The 20,589-nt window shown below is 41.0% G+C and overlaps 1 protein-coding gene across 12 annotated transcripts in view; it reads right to left on the bottom strand.

Moving 5' to 3' along the window:
* ZFYVE28 (zinc finger FYVE-type containing 28) overlaps positions 1–20,589 on the bottom strand; it is a 299,046-nt gene that overhangs the window by 88,469 nt on the left and 189,988 nt on the right. For 10 of the 12 annotated variants that reach the window (XM_045018917.1, XM_045018919.1, XM_045018912.1 and 7 more), the window contains 4 exons: positions 11,571–11,708; positions 8,350–8,552; positions 6,990–7,079; positions 5,398–5,487 (listed from right to left, as the gene is read on the bottom strand). In XM_045018917.1, coding sequence (XP_044874852.1) covers positions 5,398–5,487; positions 6,990–7,079; positions 8,350–8,552; positions 11,571–11,678 — 491 coding nt within the window. In that variant the 5' untranslated portion in view covers positions 11,679–11,708. Of the gene's footprint in view, positions 1–5,081; positions 5,290–5,397; positions 5,488–6,073; positions 6,433–6,989; positions 7,080–8,349; positions 8,553–11,570; positions 11,709–20,589 lie in introns of those variants that run through there. The other 2 variants (XM_045018920.1, XM_045018916.1) reach the window with 2 other exon arrangements.

Here is a 20,589-nt window from a genome sequence, read left to right as displayed (position 1 = left end):
ACTTTTCCCTGCTGCTCCACCCCCGCCAGAGCCTTTCCTCACCACTGGAATCTTTCTTTCCCTGTGGCAGAGGAGAGCTCCAGCAGCAGGAAGCTGGCAGCCTCTCCCCACTGTCCTCTACTGCTGAAGCATTTCTCTGGTACCAGAGTCTTCCTGCAATGGAGAATGGCTTCCACAGTGGGGACTTTTCAGTGGAGAATGGCTCCAGCATGTCATCTGTGTACACACATGCTACCAAAGAATCTTGCAGTGTAGATGCACCCTCAGAGCTCAGTCCTGCAAAGAGTTGAGTATTGTGGCCCTGTTCAGTGGGACTTCTTCAGTGATTTTCTGGATAAGGGCGAGAGTGCTATGCATCTAATAGGATCAAGTTATCAGGCACATTTTTGCAATATCTCAGTAAACATTCTGTCTTCACATACAAAGACACTTCTGCTTGAAAATACTTTCAGGAAGTTTTGTAAAAGTTTTCACAATTTAAGAGAGAAAATATTGTGAAACAAAGATGAGATATTTGACCCAATTCTACTAACATGAGGCCTTTGGACTGTCTTACTTTATTATTACTCAGATGCCTTTAAACACTAGAATGAGATACACATTTCATTTTTCATAGCCTTTAATTCTAGTAGACTGAGGTGGAACAAGCTGAATTCATTTAGTCTGCTCCCCTCAAATGGGTTTGCTCCTCGACAAGTTCCTCAGTATGTTTTTAAATTGTCGATTATTAGGATTATTAACAAACTATTACTATCTCTTAATAAATAATTTTAAAACATTCCTCTGAGTCATCCAGCATTAGATGCAGTTTGTGTTGATTGGCATTGGTCAGTATGTTATTTTTCAGTTAGTTTATTACTATTGTACATGTTCCTGGAGGACTTAAAATGGACAGACATTTATAAGTAAAAAGATAAACATTAGAGCTGCCATGCAAGTTCATGCCATTCAGCCTAAGGCTAGTCCCATATGTTTTTACAAACTGAATGGCAGCAATTATTATTCATCTTCTAAAACACTTCGCCTTGCATCGGACGAAGTGGGTATTCACCCTCGAAAGCTCATGCTGCAAAACGTCTGTTAGTCTATAAGGTGCCACAGGATTCTTTGCTGCTTCTAAAACAGTGGTTCTCAACCTTTACTGCAGCCTGCACCCCTTTGGTTCTCAAAAATATGTTCTCGCACCCCTTATCAAAAATCGTTGAAGTAGGTCAGTTCTTTAAACCTAGCTATATCATAACTATAGAATGAAAGAGATTAAAATAAATATGTAATTCTATTTTGCAGTTAAAATTTAACGCAGTAATCGTTTAAAATGTATAATGTTAATAAATACATAGGTTTGATAAAACAAAGTAGTTGTACTTATGTGCCTGTGCTTAATTTGTGTTTTTGATGATTTACCTTCTAAAAAAATCTGGCACGTCTTGCACCCCCAGAAAGGGCATTTCTGCGCGCACCCCAGATTAAGAACCACTGTTCTAAAACAAGAACATCATGTAGCAGAATGTCTGGAAAAGTGGTTCATTATCGATGAGTCTGAAGAAAAGTAATTATCCAAGTTATAGTCAACAGGCACTCCTCTGGCACCAGATGGTATGGGACCTTCACATGCTACCCCACCTTGTGGCAGGGAAAAATAGGAACTTTTGAGGGGATTTAGAGGAACCACTTGTAATAAAAAATTTAGGATAAAGTTTACAGCAGGCTAGAGAAAGTGCCATGGGTGCTTTAAGTGAGGAAGTTACACCTTTACATCCTAGTGCATTGATGGGAGGACAAACTTTTGAGGGTTTTACTGCACTGACAACCAACAACAAATATAAACAGATATAGACAGAGAGAAAGACAGACACACCCACGCACCTATCCCTACCCTCCTTGAAATGTCAGGGGAAAAAGCATTACATGTAAACTTGTCCAGTAGTATGTAATCAGAATTGTGAGAGGAACTGGACTGCAGAGAACTGGAGAATCCTGAATATTTTTAAATGGACCAAGTGATAACATAATATTCAGTATGGTGGAACCAATGTCTCCAGTTCTTTCTCTCTCTTTGTTATGACTAGTAGAATTCTAAGGGACCTTTAATAAGTGATTTAATCCAGCAGTTCTCAAACGGTGGCTCACGACCCCATTTTAATGGGTTTGCCAGGGCTGGCTTAGACTTGCTGGGCACCAGACCCAAAGCCGAAGCCTGAGCCCCACCACCCAAGGCCGAAGCCTGAGGGTTTCAGCCCTGCACATTGGAACTCAAGTTATAAGTCCCCTGCCTGGGGCTGAAGTCCTTGAGCTTCAACTTGCCCCACCCACCCCCATGTCAGTGGGCTCGGGTGGGCTCAGGCTTCGATCTCCTGTCCTGGGGTCATGTAGTAATTTTTATAGTCAGAAGGGGGTTGCAGTGCAATGAAGTTTGAGAATCCCTGATTTAGTCCACTGCTTTTCTCCCCCACTCCTATATTATGGTCAGGGCCAGCTCCAGGCACCAGCGTAGCAAGCAGGTGCCTGGGGCGGCCAGTGAAGAGGGGGGTGGCACATCCGGCCGTTTGGCGGCAATTCGGCGGCAGGGCTGTCACTCCCTCTCGGAGCAAAGGACCTGCCAAAAAAGTGCCGCCATAGAAGAAGCAGCAGTAGAGCTGCCACCAGATTGCCACCGATCGCAATCGCGATCATGGTTTTTTGTTTTTTTTTTGCACTGCTTGAGGCGGCAAAAACGCTAGAGTTGGCCCTGATTATGGCCAAGTTGACCTAATTATTCCCAATCCAGAATTGACAGAGCAGTAGCTAATCTATGCTTCAAATCTCAAATGATGGTAATTCTACAACCTTTACAGGTAACTTGTTCTATTGCTGAGCTGTTCTTGTAGCTAATTTTCCCCTATTTTAACCAAAAATTTCCCTGCCATAGGTTAATTCTGTTACTTGTTCTCATCTCACTGATTATTTTTGAAAGGAAGCTTAGTGGCTAATGAAAAAGAAAAGGAAATGAAAACAAAACTATTTAAAGAAACAAAAATCTATATCTTAACATTGCAAACCAGCTCTTAGGTTAAAAGTTCACAGCCATCTGGTATGACATTATGCAACATGTACTGTATAATGTCATACCATTATGACATTATAATTAATGGGGGAGGGATAGCTCAGTGGTTTGAGCATTGGCCTGCTAAACCCAGGGTTGTGAGTTCAATCCTTGAGGAGACCACTTAGGGATCTGGGGCAAAAAAATTGGTCCTGCTAGTGAAGGCAGGGGGTTGGACTAGATGACCTTTCAAGTTCCCTTCCAGTTCTAGGAGATTGGTATATCTCCTTATATTACCTATAATGTGTACAGCATATCAATGCCAGGTAAGCAAGCTTAACAGAAAGTGATCCTGATAAGTATATCTTAAACTAATGCTTTGTTATCAAACAGAGGATTAAGGGTTCAAAATGGTTTATGACTAAAATCATCCAGTACAAGAGTATTTTCAAGTTAAATAATTTAATAGTAAAAACATACTAACATTTTAAAATTTGTGTAAGACTCTAACCAATAACGAAACCTCAGGATCCAGAGTTAAGATTAAACTAAAGTACTGAAAATAAAATTTGCTTAACTGGCTGGTCTCCCCAATCCTCCACGTGTGCAAAAACTGTCATTCTATCCTAAGAACTTGTCTACATGACACTAGCAAAGCACACTAGAGGGTTGTGATTTGTAAAGCACTCTAACATGTGGTGCTTTAACTCCTCTGTATAGAGCCTGCTGGTGCACTCTGAAATTTACCATGCCTTTTAGGTACCTTTTAGAGCATACCAGCGGGTCTACATAGGGCAGTCAGTGCGCTTTACAAAAATCACACCTCTCTGGCATCCTTTGCCAGGCTGCATAGACAAACCCTAAGTTTACAGGCATTCAGTGTAAGAATTGATTGTATAATAGCTGCATTTCATGCTACATCACCTACCCTACAAAATGCTGCATAGCTGGGTGAATTGATCCCCAGAGATTTTGATATCTCTGCCAGTCCAGATATCCAACTGCATCTCACCCTATCTAGCAACAGTTGCTAGAAAGGAAAAGATTTTTATTCACTAAAGAAATACAGTATGCTAACAAGCATGGCACCTTCTAGATGTATCTTCCTTAGATTTTAAGACTTATCTCTCTACAGTCCAGACTTTAGCCCTACTGTAACTGATACAATTTTTCCAGAAATATCAGCTGGTGGTGATGACTGTTTTCATCTCATTGTCTGTTCTGGGAGCAGCCAGACTGATTTTTAATCTGGGATTGGCAAAGACCATTTCTCAGAGAGTCTTTGGTTTTCCAGCAAGACTAAATTTATTTTTTTGTATGAGTTTTCCTCCTGCTACTGCAGACTCTGAGGTGTTTAATATGATGAGCAGTCACTTTCTCATAGTCTTGCTGACTTTTGATGCTAAGATGAATTTATTTAGTTAGTTAGTTGTGACACTGATAGGCATATTACTCTGCTTAACAGGAGCAATGAGCCAGAGTGATTTCCGGAGGAGAAATTTACACATGCAGGGTGTGAGGTTTCTTATTTTCTAGTTATATTAACACCCTGATGCAAACTTTAAAAAACCATAACCTTTATTAAAATGCAGTAATTGTAGCCTTGCTTCTTTTTACTCCAGAGAAATTGCTGTCTTATTAAATAAAGAATATCCATTAGGGAGCATTCATCTTGTTCATTTCATATGTGCTATTGTGATAAACTGATTTAAGTGGAAAAGTTTGCTCCACCCAGCAGTCTGAGCAGAAAAAAATTAAGGGCCAAGAAGTAACATGCCATTTTTCTGATTCCATCCAGTTGCATACAGTAAACACATTCTAGAACAAGGTCTGTACCTCACTCACTTTTTGTTACATTGTACTATGCCAATAGATTCCATGGCAGGTCCCTTTGGTTCCAGTATGTATCATTAATGAAACTGAATGGTTACTACTGAAAATCAGTTTTTCATGGATCCATATGATAAAGATGTTACTTATGCAGTGAGGTAAAATATTTGCATCTAAAGAATTTATTTATAAAAGATGAGTTTACAGTACCTAGTCTGGTTTGGAAGATGTGATGTTCTAAATCCCTTCACTTCTGCATTTCCTTCTGGGGGATGACTGACCAGCTGCTCTCAGTTCCTAGTCTGCATAATTAGCTGCTCTGACTTTTCTCCTTTTGGCACTTGTTGCTTTATTAATGGCACTCCTTGTTAATTCCTTTGTGATCTTACTGCCTTTTTTTGGTTCTTTCTTTGAAAGAATGTGCTCATAAAAATCAGCTGCAAGCAGGTGTGAACAAATAAACACTTTGCTATGTGACTTTACCAAAACTTTCAATATAATATTATTCATAGATAAAAATCAATGTAAAAGTTATAAATACTTACCACACGATGGCTAATCTTGGGATGGTAAACATTAATGCTGGTTCATAGTCATCAATCATATCTTGAGTGAGGTATCCAAGCTTTAAAGCTCTAGGTAAATAACAAAATACTTGTAAATCATTTTTCAGAATGTTCTCAGCTTATTAGCTGTTCATAAATAAATTTGAATAATTAAATAGGAAAAACTATGAAAAAATTAATCTTGTGATATAAGCCAGGGAAACTGAGGAAGAAAATTCATATTTAAAGCTCACTCTACATTAACTCTGTCTCTTTTGACTATTATCAATCCCACTCCATCTAACGGAAACCAAATGGCTCAATGATCTCCACTCCCAACTCCGAGATGCAAAATTTGCAAAGAGTAGGAAGAAGCCCTCTATATATTTAGTGAACTTCCTCTGGTGACTGATGTGGTGCCATGATTTACTGTCAAAGGCAGTGTTGGAGAGAATCCATCTCAGTCTCTCTGTTGAGCCTTAGCTATAGAAGGATGGACAAGCCATTCCTGAGGAGTTGTTGGTGATGAGCCATACCTGAGGCGATGCTGTCCCCTTGTGGAGTAGGGGACACAGGATACACTTGGTTCCTTGTGACCTGCCCCCACTACTACCACCAAAGAAAGAAGATGTGGAAGACCACCCCAGGGGCGAAACATAGCCATATTCAAACAGACCTCTGAGTAAGTCCCTGCTCAGAATTCCCATGTCTCTCATCCTTTCCTTCTCCCAAGCCCATGTTTCCACCAGGCAGCCATTGTCTCCATTTTTCTTTGATCGAGACAATCTGACTACACAGCAAAAGAATGCCAGAAGTGAAAGTGTGTTTGCATGCATATTAAAATACCACATTGAGGGAGGTAAAATCATTGTTACTGAATGACACAGGATTCACAAAACTGTTTTGGTATAATCCATAACCCCATGTATATACATGCACAGAGCACACCTCTTGGTTTTAGAATACTGGGAGGCTGAATCCATTGTCATTTAAAAAAAAAAAGTACAATTTAAGACTTCCCAATGCAGTCAAAAACAAAACCAGTTTTCATGGACACTCTCCTCCCCTAGGACTATCTTTTGACAAATTTCAACTTTGTACTCCAAACCACTGAGTCTTTAGAGTTGTCCAAATAAAAGTCACAAGATTTTTTTCTAATAATGGGAGAAGTATGTGCCCTCATTCTCAAAACAAAATAAAAAAATACCCTAAACATTTTTTGCACAAATCTCTTTTCCCTACCACACCACACCAAACCCCAGAATCAAACAAAAAACCCCAAATGCCTCTGATCCAGAAAATTCAACTCAAAAGGTACAAGGTAAAATGGCCTCTAGAATGGAAATGCTTAGTCAGCCTTAACTGTATATATCATAACCATGCATTCCAGCTACAATACAGTGATTTTTTTTTATGTTAGGCCAAAACATTTCTGCAAATAGCTAATGTTTTTTGATTTTTTACTTGAACAATCACTAGGAAGCAACGTGTCATTTTCCTGAAGATTACAGTTATGAAATTTGCGTAATATGCCAGATCATAGGTAAATACACCAAAGAAAAGTGTAATTCATATTTCTGAAAAGTGCTTACCTCTCTACTGTTTCACAAAAAAGCACGATTACCTCTTGCTGTACATAATACTCTTTTGGAGACTTTACAGGTACCATGGCTGATACATAACTACAAAGATTTTAAAGAGAGGTATATTTCAATTACTTTTCTCAACCCCTTCACAATCAGATATAACGTAACGGAAAAGAAATGAAAGTCAAATTATCTCAATAATGAACTCTGATGGTTTTCAATAAATTCTGACAATTTTCATTAAGAGAACTTTATTTTCATTTCCACTGAAATTGTAATTTCAATTGCTTTATTTATTACTGAAGCATAGACTTCTGCAGTAATTTCATAAGTATTATTACAAATATTCAACAATAAAATCTTCATCCAATTTTTTTTGCTTTCTCTAGAATGAAGAATAGTTTACTCTGCATTTTCTGAAAGCACAGTAATTGAATAAAATTACGAATTGTATCTAATGCTATTCCAAATGAAATTACATTAACAAAGCATAGCTGATCAACAGGCTGTGGAATTTAAGGGGCTTTAACGCTGGCTCAATAAAGTCTAGTGTATGTGTGAAATTATGTACAATTACTGAAAAATACGTGTTTATGTGCAGATAAGCAGTACTTACATGCAATATTTGTGCACAAGTCACTGGTCCTCTACTGGACATAGGAACTGCACACTGGATCAGACTCATGGTCTCATTTAGTCCAGTATCCTGTGTCTGACAAAGCTAGAGATCGACTAACTCTGAAACATGAGGTTTAATATCTCTTCCTAAATTTATGTCAGCATTCACTATTATACAGGATATTCTTGTTTTGGATGTAAATCTCCAATCCCTTTTTGATTCTTACTTGTTTTTTGGCAATGGATTCCACAGTTTAGTCGTGGCCTTGTGTGAACAGTATTTCCTTTTCTCTGTCTTGAATCTGCCACCTTTTAATTTAATCAAATATCTCCTTTCTCTTGAGTTATGAGACAGAGAGAACAGAAGCTACTGCTCTGCTCTCTCTAGACTATTCATTATTGTATACACGTTTATCATGTGCCCTCTTATTTGTCTTTCCCCTGACAACAATATTAATGGGGTAGATTTACAGCTTTCATTTGTGCCTTTGAAAATCTCTCCCAAATATCATACCAGTATGCTAATGTAGAGATTACACTGTACTTGAAGATGGCAAATTCTGATTGCTAAGTGGCTATTGATTTTTTTTTTAATCTGAGGGGAAAGGATGTGACAGTGTTATAAATAGGTACAAACTGCTAAAGAAATTCAAAATGTGTGACAAAGGAGAAAAAGAAGGATTCTTCTGCAAGGAAGTGTAGCTGTAATAGACAATGTTCAGGATACATATATTTTTGAATCTGTTACCTTAACTCAAATTCAGCAAAAAGGACATCAAAATGTTTAAGCGACTCTTTCATTTTTTCTGTGTAAAGATTCAAATCCCTTAAGGCCTGGTCACGAATAATGTTCCTAACTTCCTCCAGGCTGCGGGTCAGATCCTTGGCCAATGGTCTCATAGCCATGCTCTCAATTTCACGATTCATAATAATGGAACCAGCAGCCAAGCACTGTAGAAATAACGTTTTAAAAAATGGATTAAAAAGTTGTACTTTATCCAAGAAAATATTATAGTGCAGGATAGCCCTACAAGGGAAGTGGTCTTAGCCCCACCTGTGACTCCCAAGTGATGGGTTTGAGGCCAGGTCCCTGCAGGTCTTGTGATCCTCAGATAAAAGGCCAGCTCAGTTTGGGAGAACTGAAGGTAGCAGGAAGGCTCCTGCAAAAGACCCAGGATCAAGGGGAAGGACCTAGAAGGGGGTTGTCCATGTGGGCAGGGGCAGAAGCCTTAAGAGGAAAAGGCTTAAGAAGGGGCCAGGCAACAAGAGCTAATGTTCTGGTTTTGATTTGTGTTGGACTGTTTGGTTTAAAAAATAAGCCCATCCCTGGAGAAAGGAACTGAATTTCTGCTACTGTTGGGTCCTTTATTTCATACACTAGTCAGTGCATGCTCACCAGCTCACAGAGATCTTATAGGCATACTTTGTATCTTTTAAGAAGCCTTGAGAAGATAAGAACGGCCATACTGGATCAGACCAAAGGTCCATCTAGCCCAGTATCCTGTCTACCGACAGTGGCCAATGCCAGGTGCCCCAGAGGGAATGAACAGAACAGGTAATCACCAAGCGATCCATCCCCTGTCACCCATTCCCAGCTTCTGGCAAACAGAGACTAGGGACACTATCCCTGTCCATCCTGGCTAATAGCCATTGATGGATCTATCCTCCATGAACTTATCTAGTTCTTTTCTGAACCCTGTTATAGTCTTGGCCTTCACAACATCCTCTGGTAAGGAGTTCCACAGATAGACTGTGTGTTGAGTGAAGAAATACTTCCTTTTGTTTGTTTTAAACCTGCTGCCTATTAATTTCATTTGGTGGCCCCTAGTTCTTGTGTTATGAGAAGGCGTAAATAACACTTCTTTATTACTTTCTCCACACCAGTCATGATTTTATAGACCTCTATCATATCTCTCCTTTAGTCCTCTCTTTTCTAAGATGAAAAGTCCATCTCCTCATAAGGCAGCCGTTCCATCCCCCTAATTATTTTTGTTGCCCTTTTCTGAACCTTTTCCAATTCCAATACTTCTTTTTTGACATGGGGCAACCACATCTGCACACAGTATTCAAGATGTGGGTGTACCATGGATTTATATAGAGGCAATATGATATTTTCTGTTTTATTATCTATCTCTTTCTTAATGATTCCCAACATTCTGTTCATTTTATTTTACTGCAAAAGCCTTACTATATAAAATACAGAAGATATAGAAATATTTCCATGGCTGGAGAGGTCCCTTGATTTGAAAGACTATGATTTACTTCAACATACATACTTGCTGCATTTAATAGAAATATATTTTGAAAATTAAAAAAAACAAAGGGTATTTTATTCTTGAAGCTTTTATTTTTCTCTCTTTTTCCAATCCCTGTTCTTGGGTCTCTTTCTTGACTGCCGAATAGCAGCAGATGGAAGGCATTTTTCCAGCTCTGTAGGAGGACCTGTAATCCTAGACCTTGCTCAGCAGTTTGATGTACTGATTTGTGATACAAGGGCACTCCCAAGATCTCTTGTTCTTGTTCTCTAGGTAGTCCAAAACAATAATTACAGTAAAGCAGAGACAAGTCAAGTCTGAGATGCTGATGGTTTCAATTCTTAGTTTGAATAAGATTCAAAATGAGGATGCTGACAAGAATACAATGTACATGCTAATCTCACTGTGGTTTATACAAATAAATTCAGTCTCCTGTACTATGTACATTTACGGAAGATCATGGATCCTAGTTCTGTTTACAGTTAAATGAATCATCAGAACCTTATCACTTTCTGAAACCAGCAACTCCGTTCAGCACAGAGCCAGAGAAAGCCTAATTCAGGAGGACCAAAAATACCAATCAGTATGTAACACATGCAAAGAAAAACATTTAGAACGTGGTTCAACTCCTTTTCTCTCCAAATGTATTGTCTATTTCAGTGCTTTCTCAAGCATTTTCTATCCCAGGTGCAAAAAACCCAGCGATAGTTTCTGGTTGTAATTATAGTGGTAATTTACAGTGGGATTCATTAGGATAATGTCAAGAAACTGTAGTTGGTTTTGCAAAAGGCCCAGAGAGGAGGCAGAAGTGTTGCAATGCTGGGTATTGACATGAGGGAGCCTTCAGGGGTGGTTAGTTTGTCTACACATGCTCCACATCCCCGACATCAGTAATGGACATGTACATTGATATATATCTATTGACTCTCAGCACTGGACCCTGAGACTTTCCTACAGTCCAGAATACCCCAAGCCTATTAAATGTCAGAGCATACTGCAAGACACCTATGTACGCAGGCTTCTGTAGAGGTGGGCCTTTGAGAGAAATCAGATGAGTCAGAGAAGGGAGTTTATTGTTCTGCAGGCAATCTAATTTTTGTTCAAAATTCATGGCAAGGGCATTTAGAATCTTGGATAGGTGCTCTTTTTATTTTGTATGCATCTCTAATAATTCAATCATTAGTGCCATTAATACAATCCAAATGAAGGAGATAGAATAAAAAGCCCTAAAAGAATACTTTTAGTTCCAGGAATGAGATAAATTTGGCTCATGATAAAGGATACTACTCGGACATGAAAACCTGTGGACATCTGCAGAATTTCCACACCCTACATGGATAGTCCTTCAAGGCAAATACAACTCCCAATATAAACTGACCCAATATACATGAAATATCTATCAAATATTAATACATTAAGGGTATCTACGCATTATTTAAATTAAGACAAATTGATATTAACAGTTATTAAAATAAATATTTCACAAGCACAACAGATATCAAACCTACAATAAAACAATACGACTATACATTATCAGCTGACTAGATTAATTTTCAAAGTAAATGTTTGAATACTGATCTACAAGTTTATAGGCTTTTCCGTGAGGAATTATGCCCACACATTTCAAATACAAGCCTTCAAACATACTTTACAAGCAGCATGCAATAAGACAATCTTCCTTTAAAACAAAACAACAGAAACAACAGTGACCTACCTCTGCTCCAAACCAAAGCTGCCCTGCAAGGTTGTCATGGCGTATTTCTTCTGGAAATTTAACACAGAAGTCCCGGTTGGCCCGTTCATGTGGAATGCATTCATCCATGATTTGATTTACAATGTTTAAAACATTATCCTGGAATGAAAACAGATGGATAGGATGCATGCAGTCATAAGATATATTTTTAAGAAAGTAACTGAAACCAAAGAAGTCCCATGATATTTTCTCCAACATTTATAGAACTAAGGGGACATCACCTAAAAAAATCACATATTTGACATTTTACATGTTAGCATGAATAAAATGGATTGGAGGGGGGAGAGAGAACACACCCACTATTTTTTCAGGTTGCCTACTGCATGCATTTAGCAGCACTTTGTGTATAGTCAATTGCACTGCTTCCCCATGTAACAAGTCAGTTTGTAAAGCGAGCTTCCTTTTGTTTATGTGGGGTCTTTCACAAATAATAAAAGGAGAGAAAAATTGAGAGAGAAAAATCTGATTGTAAAGCCACAAAAATTGGCAGGGGGACTAAGGGAAATGTATCTTTCTTAAAAAACTCACTAGATTCTAGATGTATTCATTTATTTACACTTTAGATTTATAAAACCACAAGAGACACCTAAATGAATGCTCTAGGCACCTCTGACAAATTCTTATTGTATTTCTAAATAAAAAAAGAAACAGCAACCCCACTATATATAATTCCACTAAATAACCAGGAAGCACAAATAAATCAGATTCGCCACTTTTAATTTTGACCATCACCCCTAACAATACATGCTTCAATTCTCCTAAAATATGCCTCTCAGAGTACTCTAAAGGTAATCAGAATATAAGAGCTGGGCTTTCTTGGAAGGGAATGAGAGGGGATTGCTCTGGCAGTCTAAAGCAGGTGGTTTGCACTCCCAAGTGTCCAGAAGGCACAGAGCTGGAGTACCTGGCTGATATTCCTCCCTCCCTTGCGGTCCCCTTGAGAACCATAGGCAGACAGTGCGTGTTAGAGCCGCCTAGAGGCGGCTCTAACATGGGCTGAGGCAAGAGAATCGGGGAGCCATAAACAGCTCCCTGATATGCAGTAAATAATCTGGCCCATATTCTGTATTCATTTATCTGAAAATAGTTTACAAAGCCTTCGGGAGTATTGTATGGAGCTGTTTCAATGTAAAAAAGGTAGATTTGGAATATGAAAAAGGCCAAGAGTGCCCTTATTAAAGATGTTTTGTTTGTGTCTCATCTCTTCTCTATTTAATGTAGTCCTTTTCTTCATACCTAAAATGTTTTTCAAACAAATAAATAGAATCTGTCACTTGGAGAAGTATGTTTAGAAGGCAGAATGCTTTTAAGTCTACAATTTGTTTCTCTTTTGCTTTTCTTTGCTTTTTGATTTTTTTTCCTTTTTACAAAAGAAAAAGCAAACAAGACGTTTAAAGAAAACTCTCCTCTGTACCCTCCCTTAGGGGTGAACATCTCCCTGACTCAAACACAGATTCACATTTCCTACAATTCTAATACAGGCTGCTATAATCGTTGTTACCATGGAGCCTGGGCCGCCTTTTGCCATCCCAAGCAAAAAAACCAACCAAACAAACCAACCAACCCTCTGAGAGCGTAACTGCTTGGTTTGCTGGTGCCTAGAGCCGGCCCTGCATGGAGCATTGTCACCTCAACACATAACCAATAGATACAGCAGTCTCCATTTAAAGAGTCAACATTTACCAACATTTACTATGCACTGGTATCTGAGACACTGCAGATATTTTTAATTTCAAATACCCCACAATGATTAAAAACATATGAGGGCATTGTAAATGAAGCAAGGATATCTTGCTGCATAGTAACAAAGATGTACATCACTACATTTGAAACATATATGTGATAGAGTAATATTCAGTTGCATGTTCTAGGAAAGTGGGGCAGTAAATCAAATACTCCGAATAATCAAAAACTAACTCAAAAAACTTGCTTTTGAACTATGATTCATAAACCACTATTGACTCAGGAGATCTAATTAGTGCAGCAAAATATTTTCAGGTAGCCATAATAAGGAGAGAAACTCCTGAACGTTGTCCTCGCCCAAAATTACAAAAAGAGTAGAATGTCTGAGCACATTATATACCCAGGAATATTAAAAGGTACAAAGTCATAAAGCAAGCTAGAGACTTAAAATCAATGCACTATTGTACTTTGGATCAGGTGAATTGCTTGAAGTTCCCATATTATCACCGGTACAATCTGATTTAGCACATCAGGTTAAAAACTCCTGACTTCTGCTATCAAAGAGAGGGTGGGAAAATGTAATCTTAAGAATTGAATTCTGTAAAAGCTGCAGGCAATAAGGAGAATTATTATAGCAGGGGGCTCAGGTAGAAATGAATTACAAAATTTCAAATTTGGTAACATAAAAGTTTGTATAATAATATGCTAATTTAGGACAGGCGATGATATTCTACTTTAAATTTATTTTCTCACTAACTTGAATGCATACTAATGTCAATTTTCCATTTGCTTTCTTTCACTATACAATGATAATATATACTGCGCTTTAAAGCATGTCCAAGTTTTCCAATAGAATTTTATTTTTATTTTACAGCAAGTTAAAGAAAGATTCTCTTTAGGGCTGTCAAGCAATTAATTAATTGCAATTAATCGCACTGTTAATAATAGAATACCATTTATTTAAATTTTTTAGATGTTTTCTACATTTTCAAATATATTGATTTCAATTATAACACAGAATACAAAGTGTACAGTGCACACTTCATATTTATTTTATTACAAATATTTGCACTGTAAAAAACAAAAGAAATCGCATTTTTCAATTGTCTAATACAATGGTTCTTAACCTGGGGTGCACACATCCCCTGGGGGTGCAAGGTTCCCTTTCTGGGGGTGTGAGACATGCCAGATTTTTTTTAGAAGGTAAATCATCGAAAACACAACTTAAGCACAGGCACATAAGTACAACTACTTTGTTTCATCAAACCTATGTATTTATTAACATTACACATTTTAAACTATTACTGTAATATACAAACATATCTAGGTTTAAGGGGTGCAAGAACATTTTTTAAGTTTAAGGGCTGCAAGAACATTTTGATTTTTGATAAGGGGTACGAGAACATATTTTGAGAACCAAAGGGCTGCAGGCTGCAGTAAAGGTTAAGAACCACTTGTGTAATACAATCTCTTTATTATGAAAGTTGAACTTACAAATGTAGAATTATGTACAAAAAACCTGCATTCAAAAATAAAACAATGTAAAACTTTAGAGTCTACAAGTCCACTCAGTCCTATTACTTGTTCAGCCAATCGTTCAGACAAACAAGTTTGTTTACTTTTGCACAGGGCCGGCTCTACAGTTTTTGCCGCCCCAAGCAGTGCACCAAATTGCCGCCGCGGACAGCGGGGGCAGTCCGTGTGCCCTTAGGGCGGCAGGCGCATTTCTGCGGCGGCGGCAATTCGGCGGCAGCTTCTATGTTTAGCTGAAGCCACTGTGGACAGCTAAACATAGAAGCTTCTGCCGAATTGCCGCCGCCGCCGAAACGCACATGCCGCCCTAAGGGCGCATGGACTGATCCCGCTGTCCGCGGCAGCAATTTGGTGCGCTGTTGGGGGCAAAACAACAGGGACTGCCGCCCCTTGCAGATTGTCGCCCCAAACACCAGCTTGGAATGCTGGTGCCTGGAGCTGGCCCTGCTTTTTCAGAAGATAATGCTGTCTGTTTCTTGTTCACAATGTCACCTGAAAGCGAGAACAGGTGTTCTCATGCCACTATTGTAGCTAGCATTACAAGATATTTACATGCCAGATGCACTAAAGATTCATATGTTCCTTCCAGCTTCAACCACTATTCCAGAGGACATGTGTCCATGCTGATGATGGGTTTTGCTTGATAACGATCCAAAGCAGAGCAGACCAACAATGTTCATTTTCATCATCTAACCTAAACCTCTCCCACTGCAACTTGAGACCATTACTCCTTGTTCTGTCATCTGCTATCTCCGAGAGCAGTCTAGATCCATCCTCTTTGGAACCCCCTTTCCGGTAGTTGAAAGCAGCTATCAAATCCCCCCTCATTCTTCTCTTCTGCAGACTAAACAATCCCAGTTCCCTCAGCCTCTCCTCATAAGTCATGTGCTCCAGCCCCCTAATCATTTTTATTGCTGTTCGCTGGACTCTTCAATTTTCCACATCCTTCTTGTAGTGTGGGGCCCAAAACTGGACACAGTACTCCAGATGAGGCCTCACCAATGTCAAATAGAGGGGAATGATCACATCCCTCGATCTGCTGGCAAAGCCCCTACCTATACATCCCAAAATGCTGTTAGCCTTCTTGGCAACAAGGGCACACTGTTGACTCATATCCAGCTTCTCGTCCACCGTAACCCCTAGGTCCTTTTCTGCAGAACTGCTGCCTATAGCCATTCGGTCCCTAGTCTGCAGCAGTGCATGGGATTCTTCTGTCCTAAGTGCAGGACTCTGCACTTGTCCTTGTTGAACCTCATCATATTTCTTTTGGCCCAATCCTCTAATTTGTCTAGGTCCCTCTGTATCCTATCCCTACCCTCCAGCGTATCTACCACTCCTCCAAGTTTAGTGTCATCTGCAAACTTTTTGAGGGTGCTGTCCACGCCATCCTCCAGATCACTGAAGATATTGGATAAAACCGGCCCCAGGACTGACCCTTGGGGCACTCCACTCGATACCGGCTGCCAACTTGACATGGAGCCATTGATCACTACCCGCTGAGCTCGACAATCTAGCCAGCTTTCTATCCATCTTACAGTCCATTCAGCCAGCCCATACTTCTTTAACTTGCTGGCAAGAATACTGTGGGAGAGCATATCAAAAGCTTTACTAAAGTCAAGGAACAACACATCCACTGCTTTCCCCTCATCCACAGACTCAGTTATCTCTTCATAGAAGGCAATTAGGTTAGTCAGGCATGACGTGCCCTTGGTGAATCCATGCTGAATGTTCCTAATCACTTTCCTCTCTAAGTGCTTCAGAATTGATTCCTTGAGGACCTGCTCCATGATTTTTCCAGGGACTGAGGTGAGGATGATTGGCCTGTAGTTCCCCGGATCTTCCTCCTTCCCTTTTTTAAAGATGGGCACTACAATAGCCTTTTTCCAATCATTTGGGACCTCCCCGAATCACCATGAGTTTTCAAAGATAATGGCCAATGGCTCTGCAATCACATCCGCCAACTCCTTTAGCCCCCTCGGATACAGCGCATCCAGCCCCATGGACTTGTGCTCATCCAGCTTTTCTAAATAGTCCTGAACTACAACTTTCTCCACAGAGGGCTGGTCACCTCCTCCCCATGCTGTGCTGCCCAGTGCACTAGTCTGGGAGCTGACCTTGTTCGTAAAGACAGAGGCAAAAAAAAGCATTGAGTACATTAGCTTTTTCCACATCCTCTGTTACTAGGTTGCCTCCCTCGTTCAGTAAGGGGCCCACACTTTCCTTAACTTTCTTCTTCTTCTTGCTAACATATCTGAAGAAACCCTTCTGTTACTCTTAACATCCCTTGCTAGCTGCAACTCCCAAGTGTTATTTGGCCTTCCTGATTTCACTCCTGCATGCCTAAGCAATATTTTTATACTCCTCCCAGGTCATTTGTCCAATCTTCCACTTCTTGTAAACTTCTTTTTTTGTGCTTAAGACCAGCAAGGATTTCACTGTTAAGCCAAGCTGGTCGCCTGCCATATTTACTATTCTTTTTACACACCGGGATGGTTTGTTCCTGCAACCTCAATAAGGATTCTTTAAAATACAGCCAGGTCTCCTGGACAACTTTCCCCCTCATGTTATTCTCCCAGGGGATCCTGCCCATCAGTTTCCTGAGGAAGTCAAAGTCTGCTTTTCTGAAGTCCAGGGTCCATATTCTGCTGCTCTCCTTTCTTCCTCTGTCAGGATCCTGAACTCGACCATCTCATGGTCACTGCCTCCCAGGTTCCCATCCACTTTTGCTTCCCCTACTAATTCTTCCCGGTTTGTAAACAGCAGGTCAAGAAGAGCTCTGCCCCTAGTTGATTCCTCCAGCACTTGCACCAGGAAATTGTCCCCTACACTTTCCAAAAACTTCTTGGATTGTCTGTGCACTGCTGTATTGCTCTCTGTAAACGTCCGCTGTTAGGGTTCGCCCCTCTCTGGGGCGGCTGGGAGCCAGGCCGCCTCACTACACGCGCCCGGTGCACTGGCAAATTAGCCTGGTGGGGCAGGGAACAGCTAGGAGCTCAGGCCCTCAGGCAGGGGCTGAGCAAACAGTTCAGTTCAAGCCCAGGCTCCTGGGCCTGAGCGCAGGGGTGAGGGGGAGACTGCCACCCGGGAGTGGGGTGGCAGGGGGGATGCAGGCCCGCCCACTCCTCTGCCTCCCAGCCCGGGGCCCTAACAGCAGCAGGCAGCCTGCTGCTGTGTCAGTGGGGATCCTGGCCGCAACACACTGACATGGGCTCTGGGTGTGCCGCGGCCAGACTAGGGTCGGCTGCCCCCGGGCTACTTCCGTACTCCCCCTCGGGCCCTACCTGGGTCGTGGCGTCGGCCTCTGGGGGGTCCAGGAGCATAGGTTCGTCGGGGCAGAGGTTGGGCGGCAGCTCCGGCAACCCCTCCGGGTAGCAGGCGCAGGGTAGCTCCGGCAGCTCCTCCGGGTAGTGGGCGCAGGGTAGCTCCGGCCAGTCTGGGCGGCCACCTGGGGCTGTAGGAGCTTCCCAGTCTCGGGCTTCCCTAGGGACGTCTATTCTCTCCAGCGGCTGGCCCCCTTCTGAGCCCTGGGGTTGGTCTTTTATACTTCCTGCCCTGCGCCTTGACCTCTGGGGGGCGGGCGCGGGCTCCAGCGGCTCCGCCCCCTTTGGCGTCCGTAAGGTCTCGTCCCTCTCTGGGGCGGCTGGGAGCCAGGCCGCCTCACTACACTCTCCCAGCAGATATCGGGGTGATTGAAGTCTCCCATAAGAACCAGAGCTTGTGATCTAGTAACTTCTGTTAGTTGCCGGAAGAAAGCCTCATCCATCTCATCCCCTGGTCTGGTGGTCTACAGCAGACTCCCACCACGACATCACCCTTGTTGCTCACACTTCTAAACTTAATCCAGAGACTCTCAGGTTTTTCTGCAGTTTCATACCAGAGCCCTAAGCAGTCATACTGCTCTCTTACATACAATGCAACTCCACCCCGCCCTTTTCTGCCCTGCCTGTCCTTCCTGACCAGTTTATATCCATCCATGACAGTACTCCAGTCATGTGAGTTATCCCACCAAGTCTCTGTTATTCCAAACACATCATAGTTCCTTGACTGTGCCAGGACTTCCAGTTCTCCCTCCTTGTTTCCCAGGCTTTTTGCATTTGTGTATAGGCACTTAAGATAACTCGCTGATCATCCCGCTTTCTCAGTATGAGACAGGAGTCCTCCCCTCTTGCGCTCTCCTGCTCATGCTTCCTCCTGGTATCCCATTTCCCCACCTACCTCAGGGCTCTGGTCTCCTTCCCCCATGGAACCTAGTTTAAAGCCCTCCTCACTAGGTTAGCCAGCCTGCTTGCGAAGATGCTCTTCCCTCTCTTTGTTAGGTGGAGCACGTCTCTGCCTAGCACTCCTTCTTGGAACACCATCCCATGGTCAAAGAATTCAAAGCCTTATCTCCAACACCACATGCAGAGCCATTCGTTGACTTCCACGATTCAAAGGTCTCTACCCAGGCCTTTTCCTTACACAGGGAGGATAGACAAGACCACCACTTGTGCCTCAAACTCCTTTATCCTTCTTCCCAGAGCCACGTAGTCTGCAGTGATCCACTCAAGGTCATTCTTGGCAGCATCATTGGTGCCCACATGGAGAAGCAGGAAGGGGTAGTGATCCGAAGGCTTGATGAGTCTTGGCAGAGTCTCCATCACATGATGAATCCTAGCTCCTGGCAAGCAGCAGATCTCTTGGTTTTCCTGGTCAGGGCAGCAGACGGATGACAGATTTTGGGACAGAAATGGCAGAATGCAGGTAAAATAGAGCCAGAGACATACAATTCTCCCCCAAGGAGTTCAGTCACAAATTTAATTAATGCTTTTTTTTTTAAAACGAGTGACATCAGCATGAAAGCATGTCCTCTGGAATGGTGGCTGAAGCATGAAGGGGCATACAAATACCTTGCAATAAATGCCTGTTCTCACTTTCTGGTGACGTAAATAAGAAGTGGGCAGCATTATCTCCCATAAATGTAAACAAACTTGTTTGTCTTAGCGATTGGCTGAACGAGAAGTAGGACTGAGTGGACTTGAAGGAGCTAAAGTTTTGTATTGTTTTGTTTTTGAGTGTAGTTATATAAAAAAAAATCTACATTTGTAAGTTACACTTTCACAATAAAAGAACAGGAGTACTTGTGGCACCTTAGAGACTAACAAATTTATTTGAGCTTAAGCTTTCTTGGGCTACAGCCCACTTCATCGGCTGCATAGAATGGAACATATAGTAAGGAGATATATATACACACAAACGGAGAACATGAAAAGGTGGGAGTTGCCCTAGCAACTCTAAGAGGCTAATTAATTAAGATGAGCAATTATCGGCAGGAGAAAAAAAACTTTTGTAGTGATATACAAGTGATATACAGACCAACATGGCTGCTACTCTGAAAACTTTCACGATAAAGAGATTGCACTACAGTACTTGTATGAGGTGAACTGAAAAATACTAATTCTTTTATCATTTTTACAATGCAAATATTTGTAATAAAAATAATATAATAAAGTGAGGAGAGTATACCTTGCATTCTGTGTTGTAATTGAAATCGATATATTTGAAAATGTAAAAAAAGAACCAAAAATATTTAATACATGTGATTAATCGCAATTAATTTTTTTAATCATGATTTTTTTTTTTTAGTTAATCATGTGAGTTAACTGTGAGTAATTGACAGCCCTAATTCTGTTCCTATTTGGCAGTCTTTTCTTAAGCAAGATTCCCATTGATGTCAAAGGAAATTTTATGTGATGTGAGTGAGAGATACTGGGCTCACCACTGGGTT

This window comes from Mauremys mutica, chromosome 5 (genome assembly GCF_020497125.1).
Source record: "Mauremys mutica isolate MM-2020 ecotype Southern chromosome 5, ASM2049712v1, whole genome shotgun sequence".
Lineage (NCBI taxonomy): Eukaryota > Metazoa > Chordata > Testudines > Geoemydidae > Mauremys > Mauremys mutica.
Note: the sequence above shows the minus strand (reverse complement) of the source record. Positions and strands in the feature narration are given on the sequence as shown.